This window comes from Lathamus discolor, chromosome 5 (assembly GCF_037157495.1).
Source record: "Lathamus discolor isolate bLatDis1 chromosome 5, bLatDis1.hap1, whole genome shotgun sequence".
Lineage (NCBI taxonomy): Eukaryota > Metazoa > Chordata > Aves > Psittaciformes > Psittacidae > Lathamus > Lathamus discolor.
Window position 1 is genome coordinate 55,688,658 of NC_088888.1, and position 19,284 is coordinate 55,707,941.

Sequence of the window (19,284 nt, forward strand, 5' to 3'; positions counted from 1 at the left end):
TTCCACAAGATATATACGATTGCAATGGTGTATAACGCAAACAGATTTGCATGGCTATTCACTAATAATCCTTGAGTCTCCTCAGTCTCTTCAGAGATGATTACCTCATTTTAAAATTTTCTGAGTCTTTGAAGGCCTGTTTCAGTGCAATAAAGAGAAGCTGAAAAAAATGTCATGACCTCCACACCCACAACTAAAATAAAAAGAAGGATGAAGCTAGCAAGCCTTTTGTAATAAGGTGTATTAACAATTGAAACATGTCCTCTCCATTGTGTCAGAAGATGATGATGGAAAAATGGATGTATGTATGCACAGAATAAAAACTGTTCTCAAAACTTAAAAAAAAACAAACTCAAAAGCTTCTCTTTTATTTGGTGGAAAGTCATAAATAACACACACAAAAATGAACTATACCCAGCTGAACTATTATTAGGTTGTAATTTTAACCTATTAATTCCTAAAGCCATGCTGCACATGATCTTCTCTCATGGTTTACAACCTCAGAGGCATCCCTCTGGTACTTATCCAAAGGTTATTTTTTATTCTCTATTTAGGACCAATTCAGACCCAGAGCTTTCTTCAAAAAAAGGAAGCCATTCCAAACACACAAAAAAAATACACAAGAGTATCATTACAGATTTGAAGTTGCAGTTATTCCCAGATGAATTTATAAATAATAAAGAAGATTCAGCTTCAGATGTATGAATGTGACTGGGAGACATAAAACTTAAAATGATCCATTTTGTAAATAGGTCTTTGTATCTATAAAGCAGTTGGAGCCTCTGAAGGATTTAGAACAGGAGGGTAAGTTTCATTCACCCAAACAGCTGGGTATCTTTCCAACAGATTTTCTAGAATAGAATTTCTAGGCCCTAGGTCTTGCAGAAGACTTGATCATGTGGCAAAGTTTTGATGTACCATTCACAGTTGAAAGGGAAAGGAGAGGAGGGTGATGTCCCATTTGCGAATTAGACCTTTTGTAGTAAATGAGTCTATCCATTGCTATTTAATAAATCCCTTTCATAAGAACTTTTCCTTTTCTCCCTCAATTTACCAAATGCTGTTGGTCTCAAAAACAGCTCAAACGGAAGGAATATACTCTACTGGGTATTTCAAGGCAGATCATATAACTACAACAAATAATATCTCTTAAGAAAAAAATAAAAATTTTAACTGCATCCAGACATAAGGCTGAAACATACGGGTGGTTGGGAAACACTTTAGATGACACAGCCCTAGACTTCAGAAAAAAATTAGTTCCAGGCTTAGATACTGGTTTTGGCCCATCTTTATTTTAACTAGTGCTTACTTAAGCTGTTTTCATACCCATTAAAACACAATGCTCAAATAGCTGCTTTGCCTTTCTTCCTTCCCACCCCATTTCACTTCCCCAGACACTATAAGCATCTCAACATTTAGACATTTACAAATACAGGTGGCTGAAACAAGCAAGTGAAAAGAGGAATAGATTGGGTTGAGTATAATTGTATGACAGGTGCCAGGTTTAAATATTAGTTCACTTAGCAATACAGAAAGCATTTTAACCAAATAAAAGATACTATGCAAGTCCTTTTATTTACTATGTTTTTGCCAATCTTTTAATGATATTGGTTCTGTCTGAAGATATAAAACCCAGCAAGTGTAACGTTTTACCAGCAGAAAATTGCTTCACAACCTCAGGAAATGAAACTCTGATCCTTTTGAAGTCAGCATCTTTTGAAGAAACAGAATACGTGGGGATGAAATATCCAAGTTTAGTATTTTTTGTACTTTGGGGGTGATTTGAGAGAAAATACAGGTAAGGAAGTATCTTTGCCTTACTTCCTATAATTGTGTTCAATTTTCTGCATCATAACATGTCAGTAACTCACAAAGGATCAGAGAATTACATCTGTAATTTACAGTTTGGCCAAACTCCCTTTAATCAGAAACAGCAATTAAATCTCCAAGTAAAAAAGAGAATCTGATCTCTTTCACATATGGGATTCTCCTTGATCGTCAGCTCACACCATTGTGAGCATACCTCAGTAAGGAGAGCAATATTTAGACTCAGCTGAAGCTTATACTTTAACAAAAAAATTTGTTACTATTGCTAATCATTTATCCCACAAATTGCCAGCCTTCCAGGATCACCTCAGAAAGTAAGAGTTTTGGTTTGAGATGCTGGTTTGAGCCCATTACCAACTGCCACTTCATGTGTTCTCACTTACAGTGTTAATAAAACACCACAAATACATCATTCTTTGGAAAACGTATTTTTCCTATGGGTTTTTATTGTGTACAAGTGTTCAATCATAACATTCTTACCAGAAGAACAAAGTTAAAAAACCACTGCTGTATCCAAATGGCAATTTATTCTGGCACCCCAGCTTACATTTTAATTTAATGAAAGACACCTTGTTTTACAATTACTGTGCTATGGTATAAGACACCTAAAAAGAATCCAGCTAAGCACCATTTAACAGCAAGCTAAATGGTACAAAAAATATTTTTTTACCCTTGAGAGGGTATTGTTTTGTATTCAATCACAAAGGAATCACTAAGAAAAAAAAAATAAAATTGCTAAGGAATGTCTCTGATAAGAGGTGAAATTTGCATTGCAAAATTACTGAGGGGGCAGAAAGAGGTAATTTTCTTTAAAAAAATATATACCATTATTGTTGCAGGCACCAGAAAGTATGTGCTCACTACTGTCTAGATTAAAAGTTTCTAACATACCCAGAATACTCCAAATCTCCACCATACTACCTTCATTCTATTAAAACTAAGAGGATGAGTAAAACAGAACACAGCCTTTTGAATGGGGCATGTTAACAAAGCCTTGATGGCTTAAATTTATCCAACGGTAATTACCTTTGAAAGGTCCCCAGCCTCCAAATAGAAGCAAATAACAAACACGTTCCATGTAATCCAAAGGACCAGCCAGACAGCATACTGCAGTGAGGAAGAGAGAAATAGTACATTAATAATTTCGTTATCTTAGTACATTAAGCTATTAGTTCAATCCAAGACAAAAAAAACTATATATATAGACTATATATATTGTGCATACGAACAAAAATGTTGCATAAGAAAGAGAATGAAGAATAAATTCTGCCCTTTCACAGGCACAATCCAGAGTGATGTGGTGAGTACTCAGTCACACCAGAAAATCTGTATCTGAGAAAACAGTGGATAGATCTAACACCTGAATTTGAGACTTGAATATATAGGTTAGTTTGCAGTATTTCTGCCTTTATCAATATATTTTGTGGCATTTTGAGGCATGATTCATAATTCAACATCCTCATGGGCATACTGTATTTTAAATAGCCAATTATTTTTGTTTGGTTGGGTTGTTGGTTTTTTTTGTTTTTTTTTTTTTTTTTTTGCAGTGTATAGGAGAAGTATTCATGCTTTAGCAAAATCTGTTCCTTGGCGGCTGCCAAATTCTTATTCAGATATCTGATGTGACTAATGGAGTACATGTTTTCTATCCTGCTTTTATCCTGTCCCCTACTTTACTTCTTTTTTGTATTCATAAGCCCTCATGTACTAGGACTGGAAACTACATTCCCCTGACATAACACTGGAGGATCTTGTATAATAAAGTTTGACCTGCTGTTGTTACTCTTATGCTTGAGACCTTCCCTTGACAAATAATTCCATCATCTAATAAACCTTAGGATTTACAAATGTTTTTCTAATGGCTGTTCTATCTATCCTCTAGTTGTTCACAATTGAATTCTACTAATGTAGAATTATGTTTGTTAGTTTCATTCCACAGACTCATGGCACTGCATATGTGTGAAATACAGCAGTCACAACACTATTCCCTACCTGTTATAGCTGAGGGCTATTTCCTCCTGTTATATCATCAACCCATTTATTTCTCTCAAGTATTTACAGACATACTCTTTGTGTTTTGTTGCCTCTTCTCCAATCTGTACTGATTAAATATTTTTAAACTACTTTTCCAAATCAGAAAACACTGTTTTCTGCACAGCACTGTACTATATCACCTTCTGAATAAGCAGACAATATTTTATACTGTACACTATCCATCCCTTACAAAAAAAACATGGCAAACCATTGTTTGTCACATATCTGTCTCTAAATCCGTTAACAACCTATGTAGGATTCTTCTTTAACTTCTCTCAGAAGTACTGAGCACACTGTCTATGATATTTCATACCATTTTCAACATAATCTTCTAGATCCTCTGAAAATAGTAAAATTCTGGCCTTTTCTAGAAGATCTAAAATGAGACTACATCCAACATGAGTAAAATTTAGGCCTGTTCTGATTTCTTATTTTTGTAGATAACTAAGTAATTGCTAACTGGCCTAGCTATTAGGTAGACCAGGTACAGATTTTAAAGAAATGTGATACTGTTTTGGCCTAATGGAAGCTCACATAGTTTTAAAGGCTCAAATTGTTTTACACAGAAGCATTTTCAGGTAATTTAAAGCATATAGATTACATATGCTTTATAGGACAGCTGTTTCTGGTCCACAGATCTGGTCACAGAACATAGATTTACTTAGATCAGGAGGCACTCTCTGGGCCACCCAGTCCGATCTCTGCTCAAAGCGTGACCAGCACAGACCAAGTCGTGCAGTGATCTCTCCAGCTGACATCTGACTATCTCCAGGGACTGAGATTTCATGGCCTTTCTAATTCACACCTACTCTTTGAGTATAGGCTGCTCAGAAAACTTTGGAACATAGCAACAGATACATGGACTTAACACATTCAGCTTTTTTAAACCCAACTCTGGGACATTAAGTATACTGAGCATTTATTTTCCTGTAGATTACTCATGGCACATCTGGCTTTTCATATAACGTGGAGTGCTATAACTACCAAAGCAAAAGAAGGAAACATTAATAGAGATTCAATACCCTTAATTTGGCATTTTCTTTCTAATTTTGCATAATTTTTAACTTGCCAGGTTTTGCAAATTATTTTAATACTTTAATGTTATATATAAGTACAGAGATAATCTGATGGTGTTAATACAAGTATCCACTGTGACATATGATGATAATTGTATTTCTTATACTGAAAATTCTAAATACTGCATTTATACAGGTTTCCCAAAGAAACGAGACTTAAGCAAGTAACATCCATGTGCAATGTCTGTTCCCTTGAAAGAACTTTTGTGCCCCTGAACAATTTTAAGCAAACTAGACAAAAGACCTGAAAACTTAAAGATATTTTTTTCACAAAAGCTTCAGGAAAATAGGCCTACAAATAGGAAGAGATACTCTATTAAGTCCTCATTCAAAGAAAGACTTGTAAGATCATCTTTTATCAGTCAACACTGATAAAACAGGGGAAAAGTGTGGAAGACAGCCACTGGAAACTTGGTGGTGTTAGATCGGCTGTTCATGGTACAACTTGTTACACTGCATGTGAGCAACAGCTGATTAAAAAGCTCCCTGCACACAACACATCCAGCAGAACACTTCAAGGCACTTTGGAGTTGCTCATCCCAGAAGAGAGCCTTATGCTTACATGAGTAAATGAAACTTCTCTTTCCACTGCCTAGTCTATAACCAAAAAAATTACTCATCTAATTTTTAGATACACTCTTTTAAGAAGCATCTGCTGTTATTAGACTACGCTTAAGGTTTTAAAATGTCTTTTAAATGTATGTTTTAACCTGCTTCCTTTTGAAATATTTTATGTTTGCTGCCTGAATTCTGCAGGTAAACACTGAGTATAATTGTCTTGAAATACAAGGATGCTTCTGCTTCCCACTGCTTCTTATTTCAGATGTTTCAGATCTAGCACGTCTTATCTCTGCATCACATGCAGTTATACATGCCTCTTGTTGTCTATGTGCTTCAGCAAATTGTGAAAATTCAGCTCTGAAGGTCTGTGACAATGAACAAATCCCTCTGGTATTCTCTATTCTATGTATCTAATTAGAAACACATTTTATAAGAGTTCTTCAAAGGGCTATAGCTGTGGGTTTTTTTTAATTCTTATATGTGGGAGTTCAAGACAGCTGCATTTTCTGACAGAAGATATCACAATGCTACAGCACTCATGTATCAACGATACAAAAACCTCGATGAACCCACACTTGACCAAGCAGGAGATGACAGGAGGCATAGCAATGACAACAGGGCTTATTATTTTTATGGAAATCCACACTGGAAAGAGGAATAACTGGAAAACTAAGACTAAAGATTTAAATGCCATTTTTCAAAGTTGTAGCCAATCAATAAAAGTTTCCTTTTTAAAATTTATATTTGTTTTGTAAAAATGACTATATAAATACAGCTCTTACATGGCAGAATGAGCTTACCATTCTTCAAGTAAACATGAGTTTAGAACCCTCTACGAAGAGTTATAGGAATTACCTAGTTTATGATTTATTGATACTGTGCAGTTACAGGCTTGAAAATTTGCTATGAATCATAACAAATTAATATAGGAAGTCTTTTCTTCTTGGGGAATGGGAAAAACTGAAATATCAAAATACTTGTAACTAAGAATCCATACATAAAATACTAAGTAGTAAGAACCCATACATCCCTCTTCTCACTTCTCTCAAAGTTAGCTAAGTTGCATTGTCTCAATTTTACTAACAGTGAAACTGAAGATCAAAGAAATTAAAAGAATAGACTTAATTCCAAAGAAAAGAAAAGGTCACAAGGGCACAAGAACCAAAGGTCCACGTAGCCCACTACTGCCTTTGATATGAACCTGGTCACCAGAACTCACATCTAATACTCTTGTCACTTTGACTGAAGGAGAAATATGTCACACACCTTTGAAGTACAAATAGTGAGCAACTCTTGATAGCTATGAACATTTAAAATTTAATTTTATTTTTTTTTCTTCACAGAACTTCACTTTGCATTTCTCTAGCTACCAAAATCTTTTTGGATATGTGAATCAATTACAATCAGACTTGACTGAGGGATACAAGGTCTCCAGACCTACAAGATTATTACCCTGTGCAATTCAAAGCAATTGAATTGCTGTGATTTGCTACTTTTCTTTTTTTTTTTTTTTTTTAGAAACGTGCTATTTTAGTTTCAGAATTATCCAAATTTGAAAATATTATGCCCCAAGACCCTTCTATGCGTCCTTCAGGAAAATGAGATTAAATGCATTTTTAAAATTTTAATTACTATGTTTGCTGTAGTAATTAAAAATGTGATGGTTTATGCTACCTAGGCAGCAGTACTTGAGTTGTTCAAAGATTATCTTGAGCCCAGCATGTCTGGAAAGAACACCTCTTTCCAATAACACAGTGACAACTGTCTACAATTATTATCTTTGCTTCTAAAGTTATTTTCCCCTAATTTTTTCTGCCTATGAAGATACATCACGTAGAAATACAATTTTCAAACCTATCTTTTCCCTATCAAATCTGATAACAAGTGTAATTCTGAATACTTAGCACCAACAAACTATTTGAACTTACTGATAACATTCAACTAATCTTTGAGGTGCCTACAGCTCTGCTTACCTTTGAATAAAAACCCCTGAAATAGAACTATTTGGTGGAGTCTGCTGGTCCTAGGTAGCAAACTCGATGGTTTATTTGTCATAACCTCCTGTGGTGTTGCCTGTTTGGACCTCCTCAGTATCAAACTGCAAAAGTTCTGCCTCTAGAAACCAGGACACCTCAGCAGGAAGTCTCCAGAGCAGAGCAGGATCAGAAACCACAGCCTGACTCCAAAGAAGGATCAGGAGCCAAATTCATTTCCAGCAGAGGTTCAGTTGTTGAATGTGCAAGGACCAGCTGTTTTAAGCAGAACTGCTGCTCTCAGCAACCTAACACAAAGAGCAACTGTGCTCTGCTTTTAATGATACTGATTAAAGACTTCCCTGCCCACCAGTTACCTGGACTCAATGGGAGAGGGCTTGGGGCCAAAACCAGTAGCTTGGACAACAAATAAGAATGTTCCTGGCAGCAGAGGGCTTCGTGCAACCTGTGAAGCTCTTGTAGTATGTCGTAATCCTCTAGATTTTTTTCATTGCTTGTTCATTGTCACAGCATGCAGCCTGCACTAGTTTTGCTTGGCTGAATTCTTAGTATCATTGACTTAGACATTGTATTGCTTTTTTTCTTAATTATTATTATTATTTTATTTGTAATCAGTCATGGCTACAGTGTCAAAGCACTGTCAATCATTGTGAATTCTGTTTCTAAATGAATGTTAATTGATTTTTATGATCCATTTTTGAGTTGCTGAACTTTTCTGTCTCACGTCTAGTTTGTTTGCTTGTGTTTATCAAGGATTCCTTTAACTTTTCGCATTGCAAGTCCTTGTCTCTTCAGCCTTTCATCAATTACAGATTAATGTTTTTTCTCCTTCCCTTTGCTCCCTCAGATAAAAATATCTTTCTGATACTGTAATTCCTCTATAATTACACTTTAATAGTTAGTGTTCTCTGCCAAAACTGACTGAAAGCTGCTGAACTGTCAAGTGCATTAGAACTGGTCACAACCAAACAGAAAATTACTGTTGGATTGGGCTTTTTACTCCTGAGCATCACTGCTTCCAGATATAGAGCAAGTGCTGCTTAAAATTTCTTCCCAGAGGCTTCTATATACCCACTGGTTATATATAAACTTCCAAGCTGCTTGGGCTCAGTTATAAGCCCTAATTCTTTATAGGAGTGTATTAACTCTATTTGCCCCTTAATTTGTGTGGGAAGGATTCATAAGCATAAATGGCAGGAAGAAAGCTGAAGCACCTTTTTATCAGGTCACAGATGGATGAAGGGACAGAGCCCAGAACATTGCTATGATGTGCAGTGACCCCTCAATCTACTCATAGCCAGGGACTTACAGCTCACTAGGCTCCTTTTTTCTTTTGGCTTCTTCTGGTTTATTTCCATTTTCTTCTGTGCCAAAATTATGCTGTGCCCAAAACACATGGCTGAGATTTACTTTTTTTTCTTTCCTGAAGAAGTATCTCTGACTCCTTCTGCAGAAGAAAAGCTGAATTTCTACAGAACACATTACTGCCGGAGTGGTATCCATGTGCCTACATTTAGATGTCTGCAATGCAGATGTCCTCCTCTGAGCAGTATCTCAATTCCCATTACAGTCAATTGAGAGGAAAAGGTACTTCCAGGGCTCTGTTCATTTCTCACTGTCTGACACAGATCACTCTACCCTTGCTGTTTGGAAAGCTAAAATCCTCCAAGGCAAAATTCCCAGTGTCACAGAGCCCATTAAAAATCTTGTACCAGTGACATCAAAAACAAGATACTAATACTGCAACTATGCAGATATGCATTTCCTTTTTTCCACATAAATAAAAAAGAACAAAGCAATTTAAATGTCATGAGTGTAAAATATCCTCAAAGGACTGCTGAAGAGCCACCTTCTGAGAACTACTGTCTCTTGTACCCTACACACACTGAGGGTACATTAATGCTTATGCTTGAATCATTCATTGGTTCATGTTCTCTTTCTTGGATTCACAGCTCTTTAGGGTTAAAATCTATAAAGTAAGCACACAGAACCATGTAACTTATATTTCAGCATTGTTCAGTCAATGTTACACTAGGGTGCTACAAATATTCCAGATCCCTAAATGACTTTTTTTGCTTGTTTGTTTGTTTTGGCTTTTTCTGCATTCATAAGTTAAAGCTCACACTTTTTTCAACAAAAATGCATTTTATGTACTAAAGGAAATAAGGTAAGGCAGAAATTTTAATAGGATTTTTTTTCCTTTATTTTTTTTTCCCCTTTTGACTTAGCAGTAGAGATTTAATTGGTTTGGCTTCACTCATCATTCAATTCCTGTATTTCTTTTGATCAAATCTTTGTTATGAAACATTTACCAGCAGGAAGCAACTTCAAATATCTGAACACCCAACCTTCTACATCACAGTACATATCCACCCAGCTAAAGGCATATATTCACAGACGGATCGCTATTTTTCTTCTGTTATTTTCCTATTTTCTCAGCATTATTTATTTGTGTAAGAGGTTATAAGGTCTCTTAAAACAGAAATTACTAATTAAGGAAAACGATATATAGTCAATTATCACTTTAAAAGAGCTCAAAATGCTTTCCTTATATTGGAATTCTAGTAATATTTCTATTTTCCAAGACAAAATTTCAGCTGGTCAGGCAATAGTGAACCTTAAAATAGCGTTGTTCTGATCCTCTTCTACCCCTCTGCCCTAGGAGGAACCTACCTGCTGAGAGACACAGCTGGGTGGGAACATTGTCCCTCCCTCTTGGTTGAATTGAACAATGAGCAGTGAGAAAGGCAAGGTGGTTTTGTCCAGATAAAATAAACAACAGAAATATATTATTGCTGTAATCTAATGTGAAGGGCTTCTCACTGGAAAGGTGGGAAGCCATAATTTGCCTCAGACATCAGCATATTGGTGGAGCTACATACATATTGACTGTTTCCTTGGTGTCTCCGGCTTTTTCAGAAACACCCAGAAATAAAAATCTTGATTATAATTCAGTCATTGAACAGTTTATTTTAATGGAGTTTTTAGCAGCTGTGCCTTTTTAAAAACCCTATTAAAAATACAAATCAGGACACTCAGGATTCTTTCAGTGCTCATTTTTAACAGAATGCAAAAAAAAAAAAAAAAATCAATAGATACTGTTGCTAGGAACAGAACTCTACTGACATTTATCTAGATTCTTTTATTGATGCCTCAGTATTTGAGTGCCAACTGCAACTATTTATAAAGGGAATCCATCTCCCTCAGTGAATACATCAACATTCTTGCTAAAACTAAGCCATTTACAATAAGATTTTTTTTTTTTTTTTTATAAAAATAGGTTTGCATTCAACTGCCCAGGTACTGTATTCTTCTCTTCATTTTCTTCGATGTAACACTTCAACAGTCAAAGCCATGAGGACCTTGCCTATTGAGTTCACAGGGCTTTCAGTTTGTGCTTTGGTGTTCACATTTCAAAGATTAAATTGAAGCTAAAGGTGTGTTTATCATAATAAAAATAAGTGAAGACTATCAGGTGCTTTCTTATCTCTGAGCTGATTTCAAAAATTCCTAGGACCACTCCAAAAGTTTGTTAAAAAACTGGGAGGAGGCTAAGATACGAGGTGAGTTTGTGTTTCACAGCTGAGGGACAGAGACCATGGACTTACAAGTCACTGGCTGGCAGCATTATTTCTGGGAGGTTGATGGATGTTTTGAGAGTACCAGTCAATTGCAAGGGTCACTTCCCATTCTTTGGAGATGACAAACATGTTAATGTTTGCCCTTAGAAGAACCTCATTTAGCACACTGTGTAGAGCTAACTGTAGTATGGCGCAATGGTGCCAAATTCTAGAGGCACAAAAACTAGCTTCATGAAACTGTATGGTGAACACACAGATGCAACTTCCTTGTGTAAGGGATACATACCTGTGAGATTATCACCATGCCCACATAAAGTGACTGACTCACGGAGTGATGCTAATGAACCACAGGTAGGAGATTCAGGAAGACAAAGAACACACTTCCCCTTCCTTTATTCCCTTCTGGTACATCTGACTGGCAAGACTGCTTGACTTGGCAAGATCAATATATTTTAATACAACATAGCTTTTTCGTTTTTTTTCAATCTTGAATATAGTCAATGAGATAAAAAGAAATTGGAAGGCACAACAATAAAATAAAAGTAGATCTGCAAACACCATTCTTGTTAAAAGAGCATAAAATGCAAAATGGACTTAATTTTCTAATTTCTTCAGAGAAATGTAAGATTGTATCTAAAAAACATTAATTTCACACTGAAAACAGACTGCAGATATTCAAAGAAAGTACTATTCTAAAAATGTCTTCCTAGTTTACCAATCAATCAATCAATCAATCAATCTCTGACTTGATTCAAATCACCAGAACACATTACACTTTGTGTGTTTATTGGATGAATTATGGCCTTCCTTGGGAAGGTTTATACCTAGCTCTGTGTATTACTCAGGACACAAAGAGAGTCTCTTCTTTTGGAGTATCTGTCTTTTCCTTTACTTTCAACTTGCACCAGAAAATACTAGCTAAAGATATTGTATGCAAGAGGTTCTTTCAGTTCTAAGAATATACTGGTGATATAATCACGTAACTTTGTAATCCAGCCCTCCTAATATACACAGATTGGCCAAATTCTATTTCCCTAAATGTGATACAATCAAAGAATAGCATAATGTTTCTTACTCCTGCCTTTAAGTCTCTCTCATTCATGACACAACCTCCAATTCCTTCTTTTCTGGTAGAACTACAGTACTTGCATTTCTCTGACTGCATCTGATTTTCTCACTGTGAAAGTACCTGTTGCTTCTCTCCATTGCGTATCTCCAATAACCTAAATAATGCTTTTGCCCTCCTTCCTCTGGAACTCCAGTTTTCACTTCAGTTTTGGGTGAGAGCATGTTCCTGTTTTGGACTGAGAAAGGTTATTGTTACTATTTCCTTTATTTGCTAACCTTATCTGAAGTACTTTTTAGATCAAATATTCTCAAAAATTTCTTTATAATTTAAAAATGAAAAATGAGAGATTTTCAAACGCCACCCAGGAGTAAAACTGGCATCTTTGTAACTACAGATGCAAAAAACTTGGGACATTTAATCGTTAAGACATCAGTGACTGGGAAGCCTGCCACCAACATCCACACTTGATGCACATACATTGTCTTTTGGCTCTGTACAGCTATGCCCATCTGCTTCAGTGGCATGGTGCCTGCTTATCAGCTAGTTGGACACTTTTAGTACGCAGGGGTGCCAAATAAAGGTTTTACATGGGTAGCCTGTATAACACTGAAAGTGCCATTTCTTTTGTAGGAAGAAACGTTAGTGCTGAAATACTAATAGACTGCATCTTTGTGCATTTTTTTTTTTTTCACTCACTGAAGATGGGTTTTGCCAAAACCACTTTTACATCTCTTTTATGAAGAAAGATATGGTATTGGTAGTCAAAGGGAAAGAAACCAATATCTACAGTAAGCCACTTGTAAACAAAGCCATTATAAGATAAAATTAAGAGGATGGCAGGCTAGGAGTATACTTAAACTATACTTAAGTATATACTTAAGTATACTTAAGGAGTTTAAGTATTGTGCACTATATGCCGCTAACTCAAAGGACAAAAAAACCATGCAGAAATATAATACCCCTCATTTTACACATTCTGAAACAATGAAAGCTTTGCAAATGCAGGAACTGAGTAACACTGAGAGGAATCCAAACAGATTATTATATGGTAACATACAGCTGAGATGTTCGAAATAGCCAGAATGTGTCCTACAGAGATGACACACCACTTCCACAGAAAAAGTTGTTCTGGTTTTATTTTTTGTTTGTTTGTTTGTTTGTTTGTATCAGTAGTTTATTCAATCTTTTAATTAAGAAACATACTGTTTTAAAAATATTTTTTCCCTCATTGCATGAGTCATGGTCAAAATCTTCCATGGAGATTACAACTGCACCAAAACTAAGAACTAGAAAAGAACAAGATCGGATCTACATAGAAGTAAAAGAAGTTGCAGCTATTTGGAACATGAACCGTTAATCACAAAGCAGTCCCTAGAAACAAAATCATTATTTCTCTAAGGATAAGAAAGGTCTGTCTTCTTCACATTTTCAAGAGGAATTTAATGGAAAATGGTTCATAGAAACCTTACTTATCGCCTGTGATGAAACACACACACACAAAAAAGAAGTACAGAGTACTGATTATAAGATGAAAGCAGCTAGTTAAAATAGCTTTGGCAAGAAACATTTACAACTTCAGAAGATTATTTTCTACAGCAAACTGGTGACTAATGAAAGACACAAAGGCTGGGGACTTGTTGGAAAAGATTTAGGAAAAAACATCCCCTTGGAATATAGTGTTCTAGAGTTCATGTGAATCCCTCATTAAAAAATGCAGATAGTGTAGAAAATCAAATTAAAATATCGGTACAATTCTGTTTGTATATATCAGCTAAAAAACCCCACCATTTTTCAGTGTAGATATTATTTCAAGCTAAAGCTAGACTAGATATTCTTTCTATAGGAATCCTAACTCAAGAAATTGTTATCTAAGGAGATTAACCTTTAAATTAAGTCTTAAAAAAAATTCTTAAAGAGTTACACAAGGAAGGATTAAACAGATTTGCAAGCTACAAGACACATAAATTTATCATATATCCTTAATACAATCAATTACAGCATACAACATTAGGAGATATTGCAAATGCAGTGAAGAAACCCAGTGGTATGACTATAGAGTCCAAAAGCTGCCTTGAAACGTAAGACTACACAACTTTACTTTGCTTTGAGATGGATATTGGGTGAGATGATTTCCTACCAACCCAGATTTTCCTCTTACAGATCTTCCTTGGCTTTATGACCCTATGCACAGCTCAGATAGAAAATCATACCCACTATTTTGATAAACAGTGTTACACAGATCCTTTCACAGCACTGTTCAAGAAAAAAAGAATACAGCAAATTGTTGAAAGGATGATAACTCAACAAATTATAAGGAGGTAAGAAAGGTCAACAGTTAGGGAGTAAACATCTGATACTTCAAATGGGGTGGGAATATATCCAGATGTCAAGATGGTATTTGATGACATTAGTAATGAAAGGCATGGTAGCTCCCACAATGTGGCAGAAGAGTCGTGTGACTTTCATTTCAGCAACCTAGCTTGCCATGCAAAATATGAGCACCACCAAGCCAAGAAGCTTTGCCAATGCCCCAGCATTGCCACATCAGAGAGACTGTGATGACAGTTTTGTGACAGGAGACAACAGCATGACAGACTGTTAACTTTGCTTGGAAAAGCAATAGGTTTCTGAAGAAACTGGACTGAATTATTCCAAATTCTGTAAGGTATAATGAAAATAGAACAGGTTTTTCCTGGTCTCCAGTTCCATTTCAGAGTGCCAGATCAAGTACATACTCCTCTTGGTATGTGGAAATAAGTACTGGAACACCTAGTAGGAAAATACTGTCATTTTAAAATTGATGTTGCCTTAAGATCAACAGGATAACTTTTTGATCACTGAAAGAAATTGTAACTGTGCAAGCTAAAGTTCCTGCTTATATGTCATGCTTGAATTAAATTTGAATATGCTGTTGGCCTGATTGCTTGGATGTTTAAAAAAAAAAATTCCTGAACAAGCACAATAATGTATTTCATGCAAAGAAAAAACAAGACACTTCCAAGCATCTAAAGGAAATTTAAATTAAATACTGGAAAATTAAGAAAGTGAGAATGAAAAGTCAGCCATGTTAATTTACATCAACATACAATTCTTGTGTCAGCAGAGGTTCATGGATGCTGCTGTTCAGTATTTCTTTTTACGTTCCTCACCCAGTCCAGCCTTGTGCTTTATTTACTAGATATCATCCACATTCAGCTGCTGTTGGATTTTCTTAGGCTAGCTGACTTACTGCAGCTCCTGTGTACATCTTAAGCATGGATTACCTCTGTAAGATCCTGGCTGGGCAGGGTAACAGTTATTAGTCTCATGTTAGAGATGAGAAATTTCTGTCACAAATATGTCTGAGGTGCTGAAGGTAATCACATTATTCATTACCAGTGAGAGAAACCCATGTTATGCACTAATAAGGAGACGGTCACTTTGATCACACAAGTAAAGAGTGTAGTTTAATTCAAAACCACAGGTGGCTAAATAAAGGTCATGGAGGCAGCTCCAATTCTGGAACTTCCTTAGTCTCAGGCGCTGCATCTGCAGCTCCAATAAACTCTTGTTCCAGTGCACATAAAAGTGTTTGTCTAGGTATTTTTACAGCTTTGCTTATACTGTGGATAGCGGGTGTTATGCAGTCAGGTATCCAGAGTTAATAACGTGTGATGAGCAATGTCCTCCACATGAGCTGATGATAGTGGGAGGATAGTGCTCTTTTAGCTCCCTGATAAGTCTTCTATCAATAGATAGATATAAATGGTTCTATCTTGCTTAAAGGAAACACTGAAAATAAAAAGAAACCCTAGGGCACTATTATAGATGAGAGATACTAATCTACATGTGAGCCATGAGAGACCCTGAGCCTCCCAAACAAACCTGTGCCAATCAAGGCAACAAAAACAGGGGAGGAAACACCCCACCAGCCACAATCATATCGGCTAGAGGCTTCTGCTCTCTGCCCTCCCCCTTTTCCTGCAGTGAACAATAGCTTCCTTCCTCTCCTCCACATGGCTGGTGCAAAGAAAGGATGTTCTCTTTTTGTTCTTTATCCTGCACAGGTGTCAGTTGCCCAAGCTAGGACAGGCACAGGCAGAGTGAAGGCCTGTACAGCCCCAAGGGTTCATCTGTCTGTTCAGCAGGCGCAGAGCCTGCTCCCTCAGCCCCGTGGCTCGGTTGTGGAATGGATGCTTGCACGCTGGCTTGCTTGCCTAGAGTTTGCTGCCATCCCCTAATTTGAAATCACTGCTCATTCAAACAAAGCTAGATGTATTTGCAATGGGGACAAATGCCAGCCTGAAACCATGCCCTGTGGCATCTCTTCCCTTTTTCTTTCCATGTCAAATATCACACTGACATTGCAAAAATGAAATATTAGAACTAATTAATGTAATGGCTACAAATAAAAAAATCCACTGATTTTTGGGGTTTTAATTCCATTGATCTAGGTAATCTGAAATGCTGAGCTGCTTTAACTGTAAAATAATAAACAGACTTAGGCAAAACTTTAGTTTGAAGGTTTAACTGTAGTCCACTCATAAAAGCAGTTAAGTATCAAGGTCCTGTAATGGAAAGTTCTAGACAATTTCATATGTAAATACTTATTGCCAAACCTGACAATCATTATGTGAATCACTAAACAGAATCAGTTATTTCTTTTCCCCCATTTTCCTTTGGAACTTCAGACATTAAGTAAACATACTGCTGGGACTTCAGTGATATTCATCATTGTCTTAATTCCTTGTGGATACTTCAAAAGAAATAGCCTCATAGAAAAGCTCTGCTGTCCTTTTGTCTACAAGAAATTTCAGTGGATTACCCAAGTCTTGCTGCTTGTTGCTGGTCATCACTTCTCACTGTTAAAAATTCTTTTGCCTTCATTCCTTCATTACAGACATCCTATAGCAGTCAAAATACAGAGAATAAACAGGAGAATTTCCAAAGCAAGGAGGGTAAGGAAGATAGGAATATTAATACTGCAAAGAGAGTTAAAGTCTCAAAACAAAGGAGTGAGTGAAAGATTAAGTAAGACAATGTTCAAATAAATAAGCCACAAGAGGTCATTGGAGAATATGATCACATCTTTAAGGCATAAAAAGTGCAATTTCACTGAGAGAAGAAAAAGATAATTCTAAAGTGTAAGCAGGATTGGTGCCTCATATAAGCACTTGGGAATAAAAGATAAGTACAAAACTCCAAGGGAAAAATAATAAAAAGGAGAAAAAAAAAAGTCAGTATCATTATCAGGTCAGTGTAGTGGTCAGCAAGAAATTAGAACTGGAAGATTAAGAAAACCTTAGGGGGACTTGGAATCTGTCCCAGACCACTATGAAATCACAAGAAACATAAAAGAACAATTAGCTTATGTTTGCAATCTCTTAGATGCAGAACCACACTTCCACAGAAAAGCAACGGAACTAACTGCAAAACAGTTTGAAAATAAAAGATAGAAATCTAGAGCACTCATAGACTTGTGTTGGGGTTTAAACCCAGCTGGTAACTCAGCACCATGCAGCCGCTCACTCACCCCTCTATTCTCCCCTCCCTGGGCAGAATGGGGAGGAAAATCAAAGGAATATAAAACCCTCAATGGGTTGAGATTGGAACATTCTAATAACTAAAATACAATATAGTACTAGTACTACTAATGATAAGGGAAATAACAAGGGGAGAGAATATAAAACTAAAAGCAGAGAGGAAAGAAAAAAACCACCGATAAATAACACTGATGCACAATACAGGTGCTCACCACCACTGACCAGTACCCAGCCCGACTAGAGCAGTGATCTGGACCTTTCAGATAACTCCACACAGTTTATGTACTGGGCATGATGTGCTGTGGTATGGAATACCCTTTTGGCTAGTTTGCATCGATGTCCTGTCCTTGCTCCCTCCTGGCTTCTTGTGCCTCTCTTCACTGGCAGAGCATGAGAGACTTAGAAGTCCTTGACCAGGGTAAGCACTACTGAGCAACAACTAAACATTGGTGTGTTACCAGCATTGTTCTCAGACTGAAGCTAAAACACAGCACTGCTCCAGCTACTAAGAAGGAAATCAACTCTATCCCAGCTGAAACCAGGACAACTTGTCACATAGATCTAACTATAAAATTAGAAAACCAACTCTTACCCACCACACAGAATTGGTCCAAAGGATTCGGAAAGTCTTGGCTTAGCATTATGCACATAGATTCATATGTGCATAGATTGATATCAGGGCTTACGCAAATGCTCACTATGTTAATTGGGCTCAGTAGAAGGCAGACCTAGAAAGAAGGAATCCTTTGAAATCTCTGGCCTTTCCCATTACTAAACACTCACTTGTCTCACCCAGAAAGAGACCACATTTGCCTGGGGGTGGATGGATGGGGAGAAAAGGATAGTGCACCCTGGTCCTCTGCCCAGCTCCAACATTTGCAGTGTCTTTGGCTGAATTAATTCTGTGGCAACCTTGTCTGCTCCCAGTTTAAGTGAGAACCTATTGTCATGATGACACTCCCATGACAGCCATTTTGGAACAAAGTGCTGCAGAAAGCAGATGAAGCATCACAAGAGGTTGCTGTGAAAATGGGTATCTAACTCACATTCCTTATTTACCTCAGAGCTGCCCTTCTGAGTGTGTTGATGATTTTGCCTGCTGAAGGTGTATTAGGAAGCAATGAAGTAGATCTTTCTTTAGTTATCCCATGGGATACGCTTGCAGAACATTCAAACTAACAAATGGCAAGTCTTATAGAAGGTCTCAAGTGCAGACTGCAGATGTGATCCCTTAACTCTCACTGGAAAGAAATCAGAGGCTGGTCTGCACAATTGTTTTGATTCAACAGGGATTTCTATCTTAATACATTGTTTTGCTGTGGAAACTGAAAGACCACTACATATAAACCTGCAGGAATCGAGCCTTAAAAAGCCTACAGTGCAACATTTTTATTGAGGAAAGAAAGATAAGGGAACATCAGCCTAACTACAGGAAAATCCTGAATTTTTGTCTTAAGAAACACATTAGTCCCCCAAATTCTTGACTTTGGCATTAATTGCACTGTTCAGAATCCTTCCTCAAAAATGAAGTTGCTAAGCCACTGGCCATCGTATTTGAAAAATCATAGCAGTCAGGTGAAGTTCCCAATGACTGGAAAAAGGGAAATATAACCCCCATTT

The 19,284-nt window shown here is 36.8% G+C and overlaps 1 protein-coding gene across 1 annotated transcript in view; it reads right to left on the reverse strand.

The window, feature by feature from the left end:
* Positions 1-19,284, reverse strand: part of NKAIN2 (sodium/potassium transporting ATPase interacting 2) — a 559,359-nt gene that overhangs the window by 260,874 nt on the left and 279,201 nt on the right. The window contains exon 3 of the mRNA XM_065680962.1: positions 2,854-2,934. Within this exon, the coding sequence (XP_065537034.1) occupies positions 2,854-2,934 (81 nt within the window). The remainder of the gene's footprint in view (positions 1-2,853; positions 2,935-19,284) is intronic.